This window comes from Choloepus didactylus, chromosome 13, assembly GCF_015220235.1.
Source record: "Choloepus didactylus isolate mChoDid1 chromosome 13, mChoDid1.pri, whole genome shotgun sequence".
NCBI lineage: Eukaryota > Metazoa > Chordata > Mammalia > Pilosa > Megalonychidae > Choloepus > Choloepus didactylus.
In genome coordinates, this window is record NC_051319.1 from 75,243,416 (window position 1) to 75,267,536 (window position 24,121).

General features: G+C 38.7%; 1 protein-coding gene across 4 annotated transcripts in view; it reads right to left on the reverse strand.

The window, feature by feature from the left end:
• Positions 1 to 21,635, reverse strand: part of KIF3A (kinesin family member 3A) — a 93,206-nt gene extending 71,571 nt beyond the window's left edge. The window contains exon 1 of one of the 4 annotated variants that reach the window (XR_005211388.1): positions 19,377 to 21,635. Coding sequence is in view for 2 of the 4 variants with exons in the window: in XM_037801520.1 (XP_037657448.1) it covers positions 19,377 to 19,566 (190 nt within the window). In the remaining 2 variants the exon portion in view is untranslated. The remainder of the gene's footprint in view (positions 1 to 19,376) is intronic. The other 3 variants (XR_005211387.1, XM_037801520.1, XM_037801521.1) reach the window with 3 other exon arrangements.
• Between the last annotated feature and the right edge of the window lie 2,486 nt (positions 21,636 to 24,121).

The window sequence follows — 24,121 nt, forward strand, 5'->3', positions numbered from 1 at the left end:
AGAAATAATACCAATTCTAAATAAATCTACCAGGTAGCTGAAAAGTAGAGAATACTTCTCAACTCAATTAAACAACCAAATAATGACATTATAAGAAAACTACAGACCTATATCCCTCAGAAACATAGATGCAAAAATTTTCAGCAAAATTTTGGCAAGTCAAGTCTAACAATATACAAAAAAGTTAATACATCGTAATTAAGTGGGATTCATCCCAGGAATGCAAAGCTGGTTTAACATTCAAAAATCAATCAATGTGCCAGCCCAATCAAGATGGTGGAATGAGATGCTCCAGGGCTCTGTTCCTCCACAGAAGTTTTGAACAATCAGCAAGAACTGGCAGAAATATCTTTCTTAAAACTCCAGAAAACAGTTAAATGGTTGCAGTAACAGGGCGAACACTGGATCAAGAAAAAGGCAGCTTAAAAATGGTAGGAAGTTCTCTTTGTGGCACCCTGGCTGGCCACTTCACTGGCTAAAAGAGGAGCTGGCCTGTGTTTCCAGTTCTGGGGAGAGCAGAGTAACCCTCGTGCAAATGCTGGGAGCACGTATGTCTGTGCCAGTCTGTCTAGTGGTAGCCTGAAGGACTGAACCAGGACCAGGACATGTGTTGAAGGCTTTCCATACTGCAGATTGCCCTGCATGAGAACAGTCAAATTGCAACTGCCTGAAGCAAAGACTGTTAGTTGTGGGATGTACAGTGCAGTATCCAGTACTGTGAAGAAGCACTGTTTCCTAGGGAAGAAGGGACCTTTGGATCTGTATAAACCGGGGAATTTCTAGGGCCATGTGCACATGCCCAGAACATGATGCATGTGGAGAAAGGACCAGGGAAGAAACTGTGCTATTTCTAAACTCACTGAATAACTAAACTCTGAAAGAGAACAGTACCACAGGCCAATCTGTAAAGACTGAGAAAGGTGTTCTGTTTTTTGTTTTTGTTTTTTTTGTTGTTGTTCTTCTTGTCACTGAAGGAAATCTTGGTCACAACACTAGCTGGATACAAGCTCAATGAAAAAGACTCCTCAGAGTGCAAATTCCAGTGATAACACACTGAAATATCAAAATGTCTAGGTTCCAAAAAAAGATTAAAAATATACAAAGAAACAGGAAGTGACGACTCATGCAAAGCATTAGAAACCATCAATGAGGAGAACCAAACCTGGGCTACACCAAAGACTTTTTTAAAATGGTCCTAAATATGCTCAAGGAACTAGAGGAAAACATGGATAAAGAACTAAAGGGGCTGCCTGCCTCTGACCTTTCCTTTCTTGTGACAGTGCCCACATGTCCTCTCACATGTGTACTGAATAAATCTTCTACAACTTAGTCTTAAAAAAAAAAAAGAACTAAAGTAAATTAGGAAAATGATAGAGGAACACAAAGAGAGTATCAAAATAGATAGAATTATGAGAAAGGACCAAACAGAGATGAAGACAACAGTGACAGAAATAAAAATTCCCTAGAGGGGTTCAACGGCAGATTGAAGCTGATGAAGAAAGAATCAGTGAACCTGAAGATAAGATCAATGAAATTATTTAGTCTGAAGAGTGGGAAGATAAAAGAATGAAGAAAAGTGATCAAAGCATAAGGAACTCGTCCGTGGAACACCATCAAGCATGCAAATACAGTGGTACCTTGGTACTCAACTGCTTTGAAACTCGTTGAACTTGGTACTCGACGCATTTTGATCTAAAAATTTTCTCCCAATATATGTTGTTTGTTTCGTACTCAACACACAAGCATCGGCTGCCTCATGACTTGCTACTCTTCCCAGCCAAAACAAAGGATCATGCATTAGTCACAGTAGCTCTTGCCCTGGGCACATCCCCTTGCAGTCTTATCTTAGCTTCTTGGTCACTTTGTGTATTTTTGTGCTTTTTTTCTCACCATTTCTCACCTAACAAAATGAGCAGTGAGAGAGCTGAGCAAAAAGAAAATTACTTCATACCACTACTGAGCAAAAATAAAGAAATAATAGGCAAATATGAGAGCGGTATTTGCATTACTGATCTTGCTAGGGAATACAGTATGCCTAGAACAATGGTCTCCACCATCATTAAAAATAAAGAAGCTATAAAAAAGGCTGATGTTGATGAGTTCATGGAGGAACATTGTGAAGAGCTCAGCACTGAGGAGCTGCAAGAACTACAGAAGGAGCAGCAACAAGAGGTGGCTTGAAGAGATTTCTTCAGGTGAGGAGGAGATAAGGGAGAATGTCCCCAGAAAAGAAATGTGTGCAAAATGGGCAGAAGTTCAAAACTTTGCGGAGAAGTACCATCCAGACAAAGCTCTAACAAGCAGAAATGTGAATTTATTGAATGACCAAAGAATTTCACATATTTGAGGAATTCTGAAAAGAAGACAGAAGCAGTCCTCATTGGATAAGTTTTTAGTGAAGGTGACAAAGAGCGTGTCAGAGCCTGTGGTGTAAGTTGAAAAAGGCAGAAAAGAGAAAAAACATATGAAGTGCAAGTGCCCTATATTCTATTGGAGGGGGACTCTCCTTCCAAGCAACACTCCCTGTAATCTCTCCTCCTCACCACCCTCCTCCCACTATCCCATTAGGCCACGGACTCTTCTCTGTACAGGTAAAGTTTTTATTTTATTTAATCTAAGTATGTATTAATGTTTAGGTTTACTTCTTATGCAAAGTAATGATATACAACCATAACTTTTTACATATTGCCTTAAAAATACGCATTGTCTTTGGTTTGGGAACACATTAAATTTATTTACATTATTCCTTATGGGAAACGTTTGTTTGATACTCATCATTTTTGGTACTCATTGCACCTCCTGGAACAAATTAACAACAAGTACTGAGGTACCACTGTATGTGCATTGTGGGAGTCCCAGAAAGAGAAGAGAGAAAGGGGCAGACAATATTTGAAGAAATAATGGCTGAAATTTGGCTCCCCAATTTTAACAAAAGACATGAGTATACACATTCCAGATGTTCAACAAACTCCAAACTGAACAAACCAAAATAGACTCGCAGCATGACATATTATACTCAAACTGTTGAATGTCAAAGATAAAGAGAGATTTCTGAAAGCCATAAGAGAGAAGCAATGTGTCATTTACAAGGAAGCCTCAGTAAGTTAAACTCTGATTTCTCATTGGACAACTGGAGGCAAATGACAGGATAACAACACATTTAAAGTACTGAAAGAAAAAAATTGCCAAGCAAGAGGTCAATATCCGCCAAAACTGTCTTTCAAAAATCAGGGAGAGATTAAGACACTTCCAGATGAACAAAAGCTGAGATAGTTCATTACCACAGACTGGCCCTACAAGAAATGCTAAAGGAACTCCACAGATTAAAAGTAGGGGCACTACTGTGGAAGACACTTTGGTGGTTCCCCAGGAAGCTAAACATAGAGTTGTCTTACAACCCAGCAATCCCACTAATCAGAATATACCCAGAAGATGTGAAAGAAGGGATGCAAACAGACATTTGCACACCAATGTTCACAGCGGCACTATTAACAATTGCCAAAAGATGGAAACAACCCAAGCGTACATCAACAGATGAATGGATAAACAAAGTGTGGTATACATACATATGATGGAATATTATACAGTAGTAAGAAGGAATAAAGTCCTGAAGCATGTGACAACAGGGATGAACCTTGAGGACATTATGTTAAGTGAAATAAGTCAGAAAAGGACAAATATTGTATGATTTCACTAATATGAAATAATTATAATAAACTCACAGACATAAAATACAAAATGTAGGTTACTAGAATATAGAATGAGGCTAAAGAATGAGGAGCGGTTGAGTAACACATGCAGAATATTTAACTAGATTGAACTTTAACATTTGGAAATGGACAGAGGTGGCAGTAGCATGTTATTGTGAGAATAATTAATAGTGCTTGCTGGATGGGGTGTGAACATGGCAGAAAGCAGAAGTTTGGAGTCATGTTTGGAAGGAAAATTAGAGGTTAAAACAAAGGAATGTATAACACAGTCAATCATGTGGTAGACAACATCCATGATTAACTGTGCAAATATAAAAAAGTTCTTTCATGAACTAGAGCAAATGTACTACACAATTACAAGGAGTTAATAACAGAGGGTATATGGGGAAAAATGTACCTACTGCAAACTGCAGACCATAGTTGAAAGTAATATTTTAATACTCTTTCATCAACAGTAACAAATGTACCAACCAATACTATGGATCAATAAAGGGTCTGGGAGGATTTGGGTTTTCTTTTTAATTATTTATTTATTTTCTGGAGTAATGAAAATGTTCTAAAATTGATCATGGGGTTGTATGCACAACTATGTGATGATTCTGTGAGCCAGTGATTGCATACTTTGGATGGGTTTTATGGTATGTGAATATGTCTCAATAAAACTGCAATAAAAAAAAAAAAAAGGAGAGGACCCTAGAAAACAGATTGAAGCCACACAATGAAACGAAGATCTCCAGTAAAAGTAGTGATGTGAGTAAATATAGTTGCAAATACTATTGCATTTTTGATTTGCAACCCCACATTTACTTCCTATAGGATCTAAAATGCAAATGCATAAAATGTAGTAAGTCAATTGGTTTTGGACTCTACATTGCTTTGGATGTATTAGCCTCCAAAAAAGCCATATTTTTTAAGGCAATCTTGTGGGGGCAGACTGATTAGTTCTGTTGAGTAGTGTAGGAATATTTGATTAAATTATTTCCATGGAGATGTGGACCCCGCCCACTTAGGGTGGTTCTTAATTAAATCACTGGAGTCCTGTAAGAGAGCTCACAGACAGAAGGAGCTCAGAGCAGCTGAGACAGACTTTTGGAGAGACACTTGGGAGCAGACAGAGATGTCTGGAAATATGTGGAGATGCTAGCCCAGAGTTTGCCTCAAAGAAACTAAGAGAAACCCAGAGACATTTTGGAGAATGCCATTTTGAAACACAACCCGGGAGTAAATGACCAGCAGACGCCAGCCACATGCCTTCCCAGCTGACAGAGGTGCTTTGGATGCCATCAGCCATTCTTCAGTGAGGGTATCCTCTTGTTGATACCTTGGTTTGGACACTTTTATGGACTTAGAACTCCAAATTTGTAACCAAATAAATCCCCTTTATAAAAGCCAATCCATTTCCGGTATTTTGCATAACGGCAGCATTAGCAAACCAGAACAGACTCATAATTTATAAATACATAATTTGTGGCAAGAACAACATAAAGATGGGGGAACAGAGAGGTATAGGAACAGAGTTTGCGTACGCTATTGAACTTAAATTGGTATCAAACCAAACAAAATTGTTCTAGATTAAGAATGTTAAATTTAAGCCCCATGGTAACCAAAAAGAAAATACCAGAGAATATGCAAACTCAGAGAGACAAAAAGTAGATTATTTCTTACCAGGGTGGAGGAACACGAGGAATAGGGAATTAATGCATAAAGGGTATAGGGAATCTGCTGGGATGATGGTAAAGCTCGTTTTAGCAATGGATGGTTGTGAGGGTACTACAAAATTGTGAATGCAATCAATCCCGCTAAATTGGAGACTGACTGAGATGGGAAAGTTTATGCTATATATTTTTCCACAATTAAAAAAGAGCAATTAAAGAGACAATGACAATTAAATGCAATATGTTACCCTGGACAGGATCTTAAATGGAGGCAAAAGGGCTCCAAAGGACATTATCAAGACATATGAAAAAATTGGAATATAGACTGTAAGCTTTATATCAATGTTAAATTTCTTGAACTTGATAACTGTACTTAAGGTAGTTACATAAGTGAATATCCTTGTTCTTAGAAAATATAAATGGAAGTATTAAAGAGTATGATGTATACAACCTACTCTCAAATGTTCAGAAATAGATAGATAGACTGACAGAAAGATGGATAAATAAATAGAATGATATGGCAAATGTGGCAAAATGTTAAAACTGGTGGATCTAGATATCTGGGGGGTTGGGAGTGTGTTCGAGTTCTCTGTATCAGGATTGTATTATTTTCACAACTGTCCTATAAATTTGAAAATTTTTTAAAAAATCAGTGTAATGGGGGATCCAAGATAGCGGATTAGGAGAGACAGAGCAATATTCTCCTCTGTGGAAAACACTAGATAAAGGACAGAAAATGCTCCAGAACAGTGGCTCCAGGGTTATACAGGCTGAGCACCCATAGCAATTGTATAGCTGCAGAAACTGAGAAGCTGTGTTCGGAGACAGGTGAACGTTCGACCCAGAAAGCCACTGGGGAACAGCCAGTCAAGACACAGATCAGCGGTGAGAGTTCAGCCCAGAAAGCCGCAAGGGAATGACCAGCCGAGCCACAGATGAGCAGGTGAGTGTTAGGCCCAGAAAGCCGCCGGGAAACGGGCAGCTGGAGCCGCAGACAAGTGGACCCATGGCCAAGAACCCCCAAGTCAGGGACAGGCAATTGCAGCAGGCAGATGAGAGTGGAAGAGGGTAGCTTTCCAAGCCCCATGCAGTCATCTTTGCAGCTGGCTGGGAGACACTCCTGCACAGCGCCATGGCCAAAAGCTTCTTTAAGGGAATTCAGGATTCGGCGGGCTTGCGACGGCATCCATCCTTCCTTCACGGAAGCTAACAGTATGCACAGCCTAGAGGCAGGGGTGCCTCATGGAAGTGCCAGGAACCTTCATCCAATCCCACAGACCTTGGGCATCCTGCAGACAAGGACGGGGGCATCTGAACTGGAGGGGAAGACACACAGGTTTGCAGCCCCAGGGTATGCCACCTGCAGCCCCAGGAGAGGCTGTGATCACCATGTCCTGGAGCTGTCTCCTTGCCAAAGTGCATAGGGCACGCTCCCCACCCACAGGCCTAGCAATCCCCACTTCACAAAGAAAACTGGTGCACTGATAGGACTTCCACATGGTTTGGACTCCCACTTAGTGCCCAGATGAAGTTAGGGAGAACTGACTTGAGGGTAAGAGGTGGCTCAGGAGCGCCATTTACTGATAGGTCAGGAAAAGTGCACTCCACCAAGCTGTAGCTCTGTTAAATTATACATCAGTGTCCAAATAAGCCTACATATCCTAAAAGAACTCTATCAAGATAAGTAAATGCCAAGAGGCCAAAAACAACAGAAAATTACAATGCATATGAAGAAACCAAAAGATATGGAAAACCATCGGCATTCAGAAGGGGAAGAGAAGAGAAAAGGGCTAGGAAGTATATTCAAAGACATTCTTGGGGAAAACATCCCAACCCTACTAAACGACATAAATACACAAACCATAGATGCCCAACAAACTCCAAATAGAATAAATCCAAATAAACCCACTCCAAGACAAATTCTGATCCAACTGTCAAATGCTGAAGAGAAGGAAAAAGTTCTGAAAGCAGCAAGAGAGAAGCAATTCACCACATACAAGGGAAACAACATAAGACTAAGTGGTTACTACTCAGCAAGCACCATGGAGGTAAGAAGGCAGTGGTATGGCATATGTAAAATTCTGAAAGAGAAAAATTGCCAGCCAAGAATTTTTTCTACAGCAAAGCTCTCCTTCAAATTTCAGGGAGAACTTAAAATTTTCAAAAACAAATGCAGAGAGAATTTGCTAACAAGAGACCTGCCCTACAAGAAATACTAAAGGGAGCTGAGTAAAAAAGAAAGGAGAGAGAGGTCTAGAAAAGGGGACAGAACTGAAAAGTTTTAGTAAGGGTACCTTAAAAGAAAGAGAGACAGGGAAAAAATACTTCTGAGAAACAAAAACCAAATGATATGATGGCTAACTCAAGAACTAACTGCCTTCACAGTAATAACATTGAATGTGAATGGATTAAACTCCCCGTTTAAAAGATACAGATTGGCAGAATGGGTTTAAAAATGTGAACCATCAATATGTTGCTTACAAGAGACTCATCTTAGACCCAGAGACACAAAGAAATGGAAAGTGAAAGGATGGAAAAAAATATCCAATGCAAGCTACAGCCAAAAGAAAGCAGGGGTAGCAACATTAATTGCAGATAAAATAGACTTTAAATGCAAGGATGTCATAAGAGACACAGAAGGACACTATATATTAATAAAAGGGACAATTCAACAAGAAGAAATAACAATCATAAATGCTTATGCACCAATCAAGGTGCCCCTAAGTACATAAAACAAACATTGGTAAAACTGAAGGAAGCAATAGATGTTTCCACAATAATTGTGGGAGACGTCAATACATCACTTTCTCCCATAGATAGATCAACTAGACAGAGGACCAATAATGAAACTGCAAACCTAAAGCATATGAAAAATGAATTAGACTTAACAGACATAGAGCATTACAGCCCAAATCACCAGGATACCCATTCTTCTCTAGTACTCATGGAACTTTCTCCAGGATAGATAATATGCTGGGGCATAAAACAAGCCTCAATAAATTTAAAAATATTGAAATTATTCAAAACATTCTCTGATCACAATGGAATACAACTAGAAGTCAATAACCATCAACGATCTACAAGATTCACAAATAGCTGGAGGTTAAACAACACACTCCTAAACAATCAGTGGCTCAAAGAAGAAATGGCAAGAGAAATTGCCAAATATCTGGAGACAAATGAAAACGAGAATACAGTATATCAAAACTTTTGGGATGCAGGGTGGCAGGGCAAGATGATAGAGTAGTGACATGTGGGTTTTAGCTACTCCTCTGGGGAACTGTGTGGACCGAACACCTCAGGGGAATCTGAGTTTGGACACGTGTCATACAGCAGTCTCCAGCATGTGGAGCAGCTGAGATCAGCAAAATCTGTTAAGTTCTCGCAGCCAGGGGGGGCTGTGCCCCTCCCTGCCAGGCACAACAGACTGTTTTGCAGCTGATTTCCCAAGGAAGGAGGGGCTGTTGGTGCTGGGAACCAGGAAGGAGAACTGCAGTTGCAGAACTGATTAACAAACTCAGACTGCTGAACAAACACTCTAACCATAGATAAACTGAGAACAGATGCTGAAGAATCTGGGAGAGGAGATAGGGCTAGCACAAACAGCAAAAAAAAAACAAAAACAAAAACAGAGACTTTTGGAGTTGGGGGTGAGCATAATACAGAGAAGGGCTGGGGTCAAACAGAATCAGATACATATGCAAACCCAGGGGGTCAGGGCCCTTCTCTGAGAAGCCGGTTTTTCTGATTTCTTGTTTGCTCCTCAATCGCTATCCAACAACTTGTCATTTTGCACTTCAATAGCCCATCAGAACTGCAAGGACAGAATTAAAGGGCTTCTCTTTAAACGGTCTATACTGGGCCTTTCTTTTTCTTTTTTCTATTTTTTATCTTTTTCTCTCTTTTTAAAAAATAACTATTCTAAGTAGCCCATTACAGAAAGCCTCAAAGACTTGCAATTTGGGCCCAGGCAAGAACAGCTAAGATAGCTCTAAGAGACAAAGCAATAAGTCTAGTGGGGAAGACAATTCGCTGAAGGCCATAACTTCCCCCCAAAAAGGGGGCATGGTCCAGCTCGAGTGGCAGCCTTCCTTCAGGGAACTCAGACTCCAGGGGCTGGAATTCAGAAACCAACTTCAGTCAGCCACGCTCCCGACAGGGTCAGGGTCACCAGGAGAAATAATGGTTCCATACCTCCTTACACTGGTGGGGGAGCTGCAGGCTGGCAAGCACCACCTTCTGGACAGGATAGGAGAAGCACAGAATCTAAAGGCCTCATGAGAGGGTCTCCTTCTCAAGGAAACTCCTTACCCTCCTCCTGAGACCTGGGCCTCTCTGGACTGGGAAAACCTGACTGGGGTTAACCATATCTGAGTAGACCCTCACACAAAAAGGCTACATAGAGGCAGGGCAAGAAACAGAAAAACAAAAGGTGAAAAACTCTGGTCAACTAAATTAGAGGCCTAGAATAAGCTGAACTGAACACCAAAGGATAGAGAACAAAGCCAACCAACAAGAAAACCCTAGGTAAAAGAGTGGAAACAAGCTCCAGAATAAACTAATTAAGAAAGTCAGATGTCTAGACAGCTTAAGATAACGAGTCATACTAGGAAACAGGAAAATATGGACCAGACAAAGGAACAAACTAATAGTTCAACCGAGATACAGGAGTTGAAGCAACTAATGCTAAATCAATTCAATGAACTGAAAGAAGAATTAATTAGAAATGTTGAAACAAATCTCCTAAATGAATTCAAAAATCAAGTCAATGAACTGAGAGAAGATACAGCAAAAGAAATGAAGGATGTAAGAAAGACACCAGATGACCATAAAGAAGAATTTGTAAACTTGAAAAAACAAATGGCAGAACTTATGGGAATGAAGGGCATAATACAGATAAAAAAGACAATGGAGGGATACAACAGTAGATTTGAACAGGCAGAAGAAAATATCAGTGAATTGGAAGACAAGACATTTGAATTCATATACACAAAAGAACAGATGGTGAAAAGAATGGAAAAATACAAGCAGGGTCTTAGGGAGCTGAGTGACAACATGAAGCACACGAATATATGTCTTATGGGTGTCGCAGAGGGAGAAGAGAGGGGAAAAGGAGCAGAAAGAATAATAGAAGAAATATTCACTGAAAATTTCTCAACTCTTATGAAAGACAGAAAATTACAGATTCAAGAAGTACAGCGGACCCCAAACAGAATAGATCCCAACAGACCTACTCCAAGACACTTACTGATTCAGACTGTCCAATGTCAAAGACAAAGAGAGAATTGTGAAAGCAGGAAGAGAAAGGCAATCCATCACATACAAGGGAAGCTCGATAAGACAATGTACAGATTTCTCTACAGAAACCATGGAGACAAGAAGACAGTGGTATGATATATTAAAAATACTGAAAGAGAAGAACTGCCAACCAAGAATTCTATATCCGGCAAAACTGTCCTTCAAAAATGAGGGACCAAAAGGAGCCAAGAGGTCACTCTGGTGGGCACTCTTATGCACACTTTAGACAACCCTTTTTAGGTTCTAAAGAATTGGGGTAGCTGGTGGTGGATACCTGAAACTATCAAACTACAACCCAGAACCCATGAATCTCGAAGACAGTTGTATAAAAATGTAGCTTATGAGGGGTGACAATGGGATTGGGAAAGCCATAAGGACCACACTCCACTTTGTCTAGTTTATGGATGGATGAGTAGAAAAATAGGGGAAGGAAAACAAACAGACAAAGGTACCCAGTGTTCTTTTTACTTCAATTGCTCTTTTTCACTCTAATTATTATTCTTGTTATTTTTGTGTGTGTGCTAATGAAGGTGTCAGGGATTGATTTAGGTGATGAATGTACAACTATGTAATGGTACTGTAAACAATCGAAAGTACGATTTGTTTTGTATGACTGCGTGGTATGTGAGTATATCTCAATAAAATGAAGATTAAAAAAAAAAAAAAAGCCTAGAGACTTTTGACACATATGTAATGATATTCTTCAAAATGTGGATTAACAGTAAGCTCAATAAAAGTCTCAAACAAAAAAAAAAAAAAATTCATTGTACACTTAACATGAGTGAATATTATAACTACATTATAATATTATGCTATGCAAATTATACTTCAATAAAGCTTTTTTGAAAAAATAAAAAAATAAAAAAATAAAAAAATGAGGGAGAGTTTAAAATATTTTCAGACAAACAGACACTGACAGTTTGTGAATAAGAGACCAGTGCTACAGGAAATACTAAAGGAAGTGCTACAGGCTGATAGGAAAAGACAGGAGACAGAGGTTTGGAGAAGAGTGTAGAAATTAAGATTATCAGGAAGGGTAAAAGGAGAGAGAGGGAAAAATAAGACATGACATATAGAATCCAAAAGACAAAATGGCAGAAGAAAGTACTGTCCTTACAGTAATAACACTAAATGTTCATGGATTAAACTCCCCAATAAAAAGACACAGACTGACAAAATGGATTAAAAAACAGGACCCATCTATATGCTGTCTACAAGAAACTCTCACTTTAGACAAAAGGACAAAAACAGGCTGAAAGCGAAAGGTAGGAAAAATATATTTCACGCAAACAACAACCAGATAAAAAAGCAGGAGTAGCAATATTAATATCAGACAAATTAGACTTCAAAAGTAAACAATTAAAAGAGACAAAGAAGGACACTATATATTAATAAAAGGGTCAAGGTCATCAAAAAACATAACAATCATAAATATTTATGTACCAAAGCCAGAGTGCCCCCAAAATCATGAGGCAAACACTGAGTACACTGAAAGGAGATGTAGGTAACTCTACAATAACAGTGGGAGACTTCAATACACCACTCTCATCGATGGATAGAACTTCTAGACAGAGGGTCAATAAGAAATGAAGATGTTGAATTGTACAATAAATGAACTAGACTTGACAGACATTTATAGAACACTACACACCACAGCAGCAGGATACACATTTTTCTCAAGTGCTCATGAAACATTCTCTAGGATACACCACACGTTGGGTCACAAAGCAAGTCTCAAGAAATTTAAAAATATTCATATTATAAAAAACACTTTCTCAGATCATAATGGAATGAAGTTGGAAATAAATAACAAGAAGAATTATAAAATTCACAAATATATGGAGGCTAAACAACACACTCTTAGAAAACCAGTGGGTAAAGGAAGAAATTACAAGAGAAATCTGTAAATACACAACATATCAAAACTTATGGGATGCAGCAAAGGTGGTGCTGAGAGGGAAATTTATTGCCCTAAATGCCTGTATTAAAAGAGAAGAGAACAAAAACTGATGAATCAACAGTTCACTTGGAGGAACAAGAGAAAGAACAGCAAACTAACCCCAAAGCAAACAGAAGGAAATAAATAACAAAGATTAGAGCAGAAATAAATGAACCTGAGAACAGGAAAACAATAGAGAGAATCAACAAAAACAGAAGTTGGTTCTTTGAGATAATCAACAAAATTGATGGACCCCTAGCTAGGCTAACAAACAAACAAAAAAAAGACAGCAGATGCAAATAAATGCAATCAGAAACAGAGAAGGAACATAACTACTGACCTTGCAGAAATAAAGGCAATAATGAGAAGACACTACAAACAACTACATGCTAATAAACTAGACAACTTAGACAAAATGGACAACTTCCTAGAAAAGCATAAACCAACATTGACTCCAGAAGAAATAGACAACCTCAACAAACCAACCACAAGTAAAGAAATTGAGTCAGTCATCAAAAACTTACGGGATGCAGCAAAGGCGGTATTGAGGGGGAAATTTATAGCTCTAACTACATACATTAAAAAGGAAGAAAGAGCTAAAATCAAAGAACTAATGGAACAACTGAAGAAGCTAGAAAATGAACAGCAACCAATCCTAAACCAAGTAGAAGAAAAGAAATAACAAGGAATAAAGCAGAAATAAATGATATAGAGAACAAAAAAAAAAGAGAGAGAATAAATACAACCAAAAGTTGGTTCTTTGAGAAGATCAACAAGATTGACAAGCCCTTAGCTAGACTGACAAAATCAAAAAGAGAGAAGACCCAAAAAAACAAAATAATAAATGAGAGAGGGGCACTACTGCCGGTCCAGAAGAAATTTTAAAAAATCATAAAGGATGCTCTGAACAACTGTACATCAACAAACCAGATAATCTAAAGGAAATGAACAATTTCCTGGAAACAAATGAACAACCTAGACTGACCAGAGAAGAAACAGAAGACCTCAACAAACTAATCACAGGCAAAGAGATCCAATTAGTCATCAAAAAGCTTCCCTCAAAAAAAGCCCAGGGCCAGATGGGTTCACAGGGGAATTCTAACAAACTTTTCAAAAAGAACTGACACCAATCTTACTTAAAATCTTTCAAAACAATGAAGAAAATGGAACACTACCTAACTCATTTTATGACGCTAATATCACTCTAATACCAAAACTAGGTAAAGATGCTACAAGAAAAGAAATCTACAGGCTAATCTCCCTCAGGAATATAGATGCAAAAATTATCAACAACATACTTGCAAACTGAATCCAAAGATACATTAAAAAAATCATACACCATGACCAAGTGGGGTTCATTCCAGGCATGCAAGGATGGTTCAACATAAGAAAATCAATCAATGTAATATAACACATTAACAAATCAAAGGGGAAAAACAAATGATCATCTCAATAGATGCTGTAAAAGCATCTGACAAAATTCAGCATCCTTTTTTGACAAAATTCAACATCCTTTTTTGATAAAGACACTTCAAAAGGTGGGAATTGAAGGAAACTTCCTCAATGTGATAAAGGACATATACGAAAAACCCACAGACAGCATATTACTCAATGGCAAGAGGCTGAAAGCCTTCCCTCTAAGATCAGGAGGGAGACAAGGATGCCCGCTGTCACCACTGTTATTCAACATTGTGCTAGAAGTGCCTAGCTGGGGGCAATCAGGCAAGACAAAGAAATAAAAGGCATCCAATTTGGAAAGGAAGAAGTAAAACTGTCATTATTTGCAGATGATATGATCTTGTATCTAGAAAACCCTGAGAAATCGACAACACAGCTACCTGAGCTAATAAACAAACTTAGCAAAATAGCAGGATACAAGATTAATGCACATAAGTCAGTAATGTTCTTATGCACTAGAAATGACCTAACTGAAGAGACACTCAAGAAAAAGATTCCATTCTCAATAGCAACTAAAAAATCAAGCACCTAGGAATAAACTTAACCAAGATGTAAAAGACCTATAGAAAATTACATAATTTTACTAAAAGTATCAGAAGGGGACCTAAAAAGATGGAAAAAATATTCTGTGCTCATGAATATGAAGGCTAATGTCATTAAGATATCAATTCTACCCAAACGCATCTATAGATCAATGCAATTCCAGTCAAATTCCAACAACCTACTTTGCAGAATTGGAAAAGCTAGTTATCAGATTTACTTGGAACGGAAAGATGCCTCAAACTGCTAAAAAACATTCTAAAAAAGAAAAATGAAGTGGGAGGACTTACACTTCTTGACTTTGAAGCTTACTATAAAGCCACAGTAGTCCAAAACAGCATGAATTGGCAGAAAGATAGATATATTGATCAATGGAATCAAACTGAGAATTTGGAGATAAGACCCCCAGATCTACGGTAGACTGATCTTTGATAAGTCCAAATCCACTGAACTGGGACAAAACAGTCTCTTCAACAACTGGGGCTGGGAGAGCTGGATAGCCATATTCAAAAGAATGAAAGAGGACTCCTAACTCATACCCTACACAAAAATTAACTCCAAGTGGATCAAAGACCTCAATATAAGAAACAGTACCATAAAACTCCTAGAAGATAATGTAGGGAAACATCTTCAAGACCTAGTATTAGGAGGTCACTTCTTAGACCTTACACCCAAAGCACAAGTAATGAAACAACAAATAGATATGGGAACTCCTCAAAATTAAAAGCGTCTGCAGTTCAAAGGAATATGTCAAAAAGGTGAAGAGGCATTCAACTCAATGGGAAAAAAACTTTGGAAACCATGTATCTGATAAAAGACTGATATCTTGCATATACAAGGAAATCCTACAACTCAATGATAATAGTACAAACAACCCAATTATAAAATGGGCAAAAGATATGAAAAGACATTTCTCTGAAGACGAAATACAAATGGCTAAAAAACAAATGAAAAAATGTTCATCTTCACTTGCAATTAGGGACATATAAATTAAGATGACAATGAGATATCATCTCATACCAATTAGATTGGCTGCTATTAAACAAACAGGAAACTACAAATGCTGGAGAGGATGTGGAGAAATTGAAACCCTTATTCATTGCTGGTGGGATTGTATAATGGTACAGCCACTCTGGAAGACAGTCTGGCAGTTTACTTAGAAAACTAGATATTGAGTTACCCTACGATCCAGCAATTTCACTTCTCAGTGTATACCCAGAAGATCTGAAAGCAGTGACACGAACAGATATTTGCACACCGATTGATGTTCATAGTGGCATTGTTCACAATTACCAAGAGATGGAAACAATACAAATGCCCTTCAACAGATGAGTGGATAAAAAAATGTGGTATATACACACGATGGAATACTACGCAGCAGTAAGAAGGAACAAGGTCATGAAACATGACAACATGGATGAACCCTGAAGACATAATGCTGAGTGAAATAAGCCAGACACAAAAAGAAAGATACTGTATGCTACCACTAATGTGAACTCTGTGAAATATGTAAAATAAATATCTTATATTGTAATACATAGGGGTCCCAGAGATAGATGGCAACTAATGAAGGGGAACAATAATCTAATAAGAACAGATAGATATTGAGGGTAATCTTAATGATATGGGAATGCTCAGGAATGACTATGGTTTGTTAATTTTCTTTGGGTATGGTAGGAACATGCTGGAAGCAATGTACTGAGTTTAGGTTATTTGTTTTTCTTATTCCTTTGTTTCAGATGTGGTTTTTATTAATTTTTTGATAAAGTTTTTAAAAAACACCATAAAAAAATCAATGTAATTATCATATTAACAAACTTTTTTTAAAAAAAGAAGATCAGTTCAGTGGGTACATAAAAAGCCCTTGACAAAATCCAAAATCCATTCCTGGAAAAAAAAAAAAAAAAAACCTCCCAGTAAATTAGACACAGAATGGAATTTCCTCAGTCTGGAAAAACTCAACAGATAACATCATACTTACTGGTGAAAGGTTAAATGCTTTCTCCCTAAGATCAGGAAAAAGATAAGGATGTCCACTCTCATCACTTCTATTCAGTTACGTACTGGAGTTCTAGCCAGTGCAACCAGGCAACAAGAAGATATTAATGGCATAAAGAATGGGGGGAAAAGGAATAAAAACTTTTATCTGAAGACAACATGATTGGGTATACAGAAAGTCCTATGGAATTCACCACCTCCCCCCAAAAAAAACCTACTAGACTTAATAAGCAAGTTTAGCTGATTAAGCTAAATACAAAACCAATATACAAAAATCAATTGTGAACCACAATGAGATAGCACTTCATACCCACTAAAACAGCTATAATAAAAAATGGAAAATAACAAGTGTTGACAAGAATGTAGAAAAATGAAGCCCTCATACACTCCTGTTGAGAATGTAAAAACTGCAGTGCTATGGAAAACAGTTGGGCAGTTCTTCAAAAGGTTAAACATAGAGCTACCAAATGACTTAATTCCACTCTAAAAAATTGAAAACACATGTTCTCACAAAAATTTGTCCAAGAATGTTCATAGCAGCATTATTCATAGTACCCCAAAAGTGAAAACAACCCAAATGTCTATCAAATGATGAACGGATAAACAATGAAAAAAAGAAATAAAGTATTGATTCACGCTACAACATTGATAAATCCTGAAAGCATTATGTTTAGTGAACAGACACAAAAGGTCATACATGGCATGATTCCATTTATATGAAATGTCCAAAATAGGCAAATTTGTGGAGACAGAAAGTAGTTTAGTGGTTTCCAGGGGCTGGGGAGAGGGGAGATTGGGGACTGCCTACTAACGGGCATAGGGTTTCTTTCTGGTGTGATGGAAATGTTCTGGAATTAGATAATGGTAATAGTTGCACACCATTATAAACATACAAAAACACTGAAATGTACACTTCTGAAATGGCTAAAATGGTGAATTTTATGTTATATGTATTTTATCTCCATAAAAAAACTACCTAAAAATTGCATTTCTATATATTAGCAATATACCATCCAAAAATGAAATTATGAAAACAATTTTGTGCACAATAGCATAGAAAAAATTATCAAAGGAACTGCAAGATCTGTACACTAACAACTACAAAATACTGATGACAGAAATCAAAGGGAACATAAATGGATAGATAAATTATGTTCAGATTGGAAGACTTGCTAGCAGAACGATAATTCAACCCAAACTAATCTTTAGATTCACACAATCCCTATCAAAATCCCAGCAGGCTTTTTTTTGTAGAAATTGATGAGTCAATCCCAAAATTTATATGGAAATGTAAAAGACCTAGACTGGCCAAAACAATTTTGACAAAGAATAACAAAGTTAAACAACATACCCTACCTAATTTCAAAACATACTATAAAGCTGTGGTTATCAAGATGGGATAGATGTGGAACAGATAACAAAATCCAAAAATAAGTCTACACATTTGTAACCAAATGTTTTTTTGACAAAGATGCCAAAGTAATTCGCTAGAGAAAGGATGGTCTTCTCAACACATGGTGCTGGAACAATTGGATATACGTAGGTCATACACACACAGACACACAAAATGAAGAACTTAGACTCTGACCTCACACTATACATAAAAATTAACTCAAAATAGATCACAGATACAAATATAAGACCTAAAACAATAAAACTTCCAGAAGAAAACATAGGAGAAAATCTTTGTGGCCTTCGGTTTGGCAAAAAATTTCTTGGTTATGTCATCAAAAGCATGATCTATTAGGAAAAAAATTCATCAATATTAAAAACTTTTTCTCTTCCATAAACACCATTAAGAAAATGAAAAGACAAGCCACAGACTGGAAGAAAATACTTGCAAATCACATAACTGATCAAGGACTTAAATCCAGAATATATAAAGAACATAACTCCATAATAAGAAGATAGGCAAGCAAACTTTAAAATGGGCAAAATATTTTGAGACATTGCACCAAAAAAGATACATGAATGGCCAATAAGGTGTATGAAAAGATGCTCAACATCATTAGTTATTAGGGAAATACAAGATAATACATAATGAGTTACCACTACAGATCCTCTAGAATGGCTTTAATTTAAAAGACTGACAATCTAAATGCTGGTAAGAATGTGTAGAAACCAGAACCCTCATACTATGCTGGTGGAAAATATAAAGTGGTTTAATCACCACTTTGGAAAACAGTTTGGTAGTTTTTTCAAAAGGCAAATATACATTCCTCATATGACCCAGCAATTCCACTCCTAGGCATCTACCCAAGGGAAATTTTTAAATATGTCCACACAAAGACTTAAGCATGAATATTCATAGCAGCATTATTCATCATAGCTCAAAACTGGAAAACAATCCACATTTCTATCAACTGGTGAATGGATAAACAAAATGTGGTATATCTATACAATGGAATGCAATTTAGTAATAAAAAGAACAAACTACTGATACACACAACAACATGGATAAACCTGCTAAGTGAAAGAAGACAGACACAAGAGACTACTTATGGTATGGTTCAATTAATAAGAAATTTCGAGAAAAGGCATCAACTATAGAGACAGAAAGTAAAACAAAGGATGCCTGAGGGTGGGGTGCAAATGGTCACAAGGGAACATTTTGGGGAGATGGAAGGGTTTTAAAACTGGAGGGTGGTAAGCTATCACAACTGAAATATTTACTACAACTCACTGAACTATACCCTTACAACAGGCGAATTTATGAAGGTGTTAATTATACCTTGATAAAGCTGTTTTTTAAAAAAGTAAACTGTGCAAAGTACTCACCATTGTAACCTTCAAGAACAGAATCAATAATAGGCCTTGCAGTTAAGTTATAGACATCAAGTTGATTACTCTCTGGTCCAAAAACAGTATCAAAAGTAAATGTCTTTGGAGGTTCATTGGAAGAATCAGTCTTATGTACTGTGATAGTTCCTCTCATTTCATCCACACTTACGGCCTGTCTGTAGCACATTGATTTTTCTCTCTCATTGAGGGGCCGGCACCTAACAACAACCTTCACATTATCGCAGCTTTCCGGCTTCTCTGATTTGTTGATCTGGTGGAGAAAATACTCACAGATAACAAAAAGAACAGTTACTTTTACCCTTAACAAATTATATTTATAATTTCAGAGGAGCCACTTGGCCATCTCAGTGCCATGCACTTAATTAAGCATTCCATAAAGTCTTGCAGATACATAGAAAAAGCTTATTAAAAAACATGAATCGTGGCTTCTTTTACAACACAAAGGAAGGGAAAGAAAACATAATTACATGTATAGTAAATGCTGTTTAAGCAAAAAATCAACCAGGATACTACAGATTGTCTTTCCTAACAAAAATCCCTGACATCGAGTTCCTGCCTGCAGGAAAAAACATGTGAACATGGTTAACAACTTTACTTCAAGAACATAGTACATGCCTTAAGACTTTGTTTTACTTTCTAGAGTAAAATGTTTTTGATCTTATAATATATCCATAAATAGGCTTATGCTCTCTAGAGCAGACAAGAATAAAGGCAGAAAAGAAAGTACCATGGCAGAGAAAAATGTCTTCGTATGACTCTAATTATGAAAATTTGTATATGTAAAGTTTCCATTCTGAAATCTGATATAATTAAGATTCATTAAAACATAGTTCCATTATTGAAGTGCAGAAATTCATTTAGTTCAACAGATATCTGTTAAGTGTCTATTGTTTCAGATACTCTTCTAAGCATTAGAGAAACAAATATAAGCCATTGTCATTGACCCTGACTTTGTCACTGAGAGGTAACAGATTACATCAATACAACACACTTCTTACCACCCTAGTCTAGCTCACCATCATCTCAGCCCTGGATTATTACAAACCTCCTAACTGTACCCCTGTATCTAATTAGGTTCCCCTACAGTATGTTCTTTACATGGCAGTCAGAATCAAACAAATCTAATCATGTCATTCCCTTACTTAAAACTTTTCAATGGTTTCCCACAGATCATAAGATAAAAATCAAAATGCTTAAAAGTCATCTGTAAAATCCGGCTCCAGCCCATGCCTGCCTCTTCCAGCCTTATCCCACAAGCTACCTGGCTTGGCATCCTTAGCCACAGTCACACTGGCCTTTCAGGCCTTTTGTATTCACCATGCTCTTTCTCATCACAGGCCTTTCCATGTGCTGTTCTGTGCTACCTAGAACATTCCTCACTTCCCTCTTCATTTAGTTAACATCTACTTATCCTTCCAATCTCAGCTCAATAGCAACTTCATCTGGGAAGGTTTCCCTGGTTAGGTTAAATCCTCCTGTTACAGGATCTTATGGCACCCCGTCCCTCTCCTTCATCATCACTTACCCGTTACAATTTTACTTTTTTTGCTCCTTACTTGGTTAATGTCCTGTCTTGCTCTCCCACTAGACCAGAAGATGCAAAATGGGAAGGGAGAGGGCTGAATTCAGGCCACATTAACCTCACACGAGCATTTAATTTTTTTAATTAACTGCTACAATTTTTAAATTGAGAAATTTCACAAAAAATAATAATTTCTAGATTCTCTTGGAAAATTAGATGATCTCATAGCTTTAAGCCAGCATTCATTCCTACATGGCAACACTTTCCAATCCACCAGACTCCACACTTCGTTCATTAACATTAAGTGTCTTGTCTCTGTAAACATGTATAGTTTTCACGTCTGACCAAGAAGGCAGGCTTCCCTCCTCCCAAGGTTAAGAACTTAGCCTGTTTTGCTCACCATTGTTATCGCCAGTGCCTAGCTCGTGGCTGGTACTTAATATTGGATTACTTGGAAGCACTAACTATTTAATGCTAAATGCCAAGCACTGTCCTTCAAGTTTTCTTGTGTATTATTTTATTTCATCCTCATAACAACCCCATGAGTAAAAGTTTAAATATGTGGAAACTAAGGGGTCAGACATTAAATTGCCCAAAGCCTCACAACTAGTAATAACCGCACACGACTCAAGTTTTCTCCATGACCCTGTTCCGTATTTACAATGCCCCCATATCATGTGCACGTAACGATCTGTGAAATCCTATAAGATAAGCATTACTCCTTCCCGCCCCCACCCCCAAAAGACACCACTGGTTACATTCTGCACTGTAAGCTAAAGCGCCACTAGAGGAATGACAGCTCCCGCCTAGGACAGTCCGAGTCAGGGGCCTCGCTTTGTCGCCTTCCGGCACCTGGCTCTGCGGCGCAGAGGCCCCACCCGCTGCAGAGCACCCAAAGCAGACCTCCGCTGCCACCCCCAGACGTCCTTCCCAAAGGGCAGGGCTGGAGTGAGAACGCATCCTAGAACGCAGCGCCTTTATGCCGAGCAGCGCAGGCACCGCAGGATGCAGCAAAGACAAAAGCGGCAAAGCCTGCCCTCGGGTCCCTCCCAGGGCCGGCTGGACGCCCGCGGGCCACAGGCAGACCCCACAGGCTCCAAAACCGCGTGGGACCGCGGAGCCGGCCCTGCCCCGCCCCAGCCCGGCCACCCGCCTGCTCCGCGCCTCCATGGCAACGGCCGCGCCCCCGGGCCAGGCCTCAGGGATGAGGAGGAACCCCAGCGGCTGAGTGATTCTCCTCACCGGCATCGTGGGGCCCCCTCCCCGTGCCCGACGGACTGTCCCCGCCCACGAAGCAGCCCAACGACACAGGGTTAGTGCGAGAGGCAGACCAGAGATCATCAAACCACTTCCTCGGCGTTTCTGGAGACTGCGGCTCCTCGAGCGAGAGAGGCTCAGGGGCGCATGCGCAATCCGAGCTCGCCCCACCCTATCGTCCAAGGCCTCTGGCTCCTACCGCCTCTTGAATACGCCTGCGCCGACCTTTTCGACTCTATCTCCTAGGACGCCACTCTGAGGCCGCGCCTGCGCAATGCTGAAATTCCCCAGCGGTAGCAACCTGGCCTGCACTGGTGCAGGGATCCTAGACAGCCAAGGGTTAGACGGCGGAGGCTCCTAGGTTGCGAAGCCCATTTTCTGGGTCTAGTAATACCTCTAATATTAAAAACAACAATAGCAAATGTATGTTAGGCTTTATTGTTTCCCAGCTCGAGAACTAAAGACTTTAAGGCAGCTTAATTGCTGACTTGTGTATGACTTGTCTCACCATTAGAAGGTGAAGTCGGGGAGTAGCTTGTAGGTATTCTCACATGTACTTCCAGAGCCTAGAGAAGCACCTGGCTCAGAGTAGAATTTCAATATATATTGTGAAAGAACAAATGATCCTTCTTTCCAGTCTGAACCTTTTCTCCCACTGCCTACTTGACATCTCTTGACATCTCTATTTGGATGTGCAATAAGCATTTCAAGTTTGCCCAAAATTGAAATCTTGATTTCTGTATCCTCCCCACCCTAGCACCTACAAAAAAAAAAAATCTCCCCTTTCAGACTTCCCTCATCTCAATAAATGGCAGCCCCATTCTCCCAGTTCCTCAGGCCAAAAACAAAGAACAGTGTCCTTTTTCTCATATCCAATATCCAATCCTTCAACAGAGCCTGTTGGATCTACCTTCAAAGTAGATGCAAAATTTGACCTCTTACCACCACCATCTCTCACCTCCATTGCTACAACAGCTCAGAACCGGTTTCCCTGCTTCCATCTTGTTGCCTTTGTAGCGTATTTTCAATACAGAACCAGAGTGAAAGCTTTAGATGTCATACTGAGTCTTTCCCCTGATTTCCCATCTTACAGAGTAAAAGCTACAATCCTCCCTCTTTGTCATTCTGCATCAACCCCACAGGCCTCCCTGCTTCATCTAGCATTCCAGGCATGCTTCCATCTTAGCCTGCAAGAACTTTTGCATTTGCAGTACAAACTCATGAAAATAACTATAAAGCATTTTACATAAGCGCCAGGCAGCTGTTTCTACTAAGCACTTTATATTAATCCACATGATAATCCTTTGAAATGGGTAACATTGTTACCCCCTATTTTACAGATAAAAACTGAAGCACAGGGCAGTTAAGTAAACATGTCCAAGTCAAACAGACAGAAAGTGGCACCAGCCAGGATCCAAACCCAGGCAGCCAGAAAGCTCTTCCTTTAGATATCCACCTGACTCACTCCCTCACCTACTTCAGAAGGTCTTTGCTCAAGTATCACCATCTCAGTGAGGCCCACCCCAACTATTTAAAACTACAACTTTTATCCCAGCTCTTTCTTATCTCCCCTTCTACTTTATACTCCTTCATACTACTTATTATCATCTAATATATGTATATATACATACACATATATAAACTGCTTTGTTGATATATAATTCATATGCCGTACAATTCACCAATTGAAATTGCACATATTCAATGACTTTTAGAATATACACAAAGATGTGCAACCATTATCACCATAAACTTTAGAACATTTTCATCATTGCAAAAGAGAAACAACCTATACCCATTATTCAACCTCCACCCCTGCCCCAGGCAACCACTAATCTACTTTCCGTCTCTACAGATTTGTCTATTCTGGATATTTCATATAAATGGAATCATACAGTGTGTGGTCCTTTGTGACTGACTTCTTTCATTTATCATACTGTTT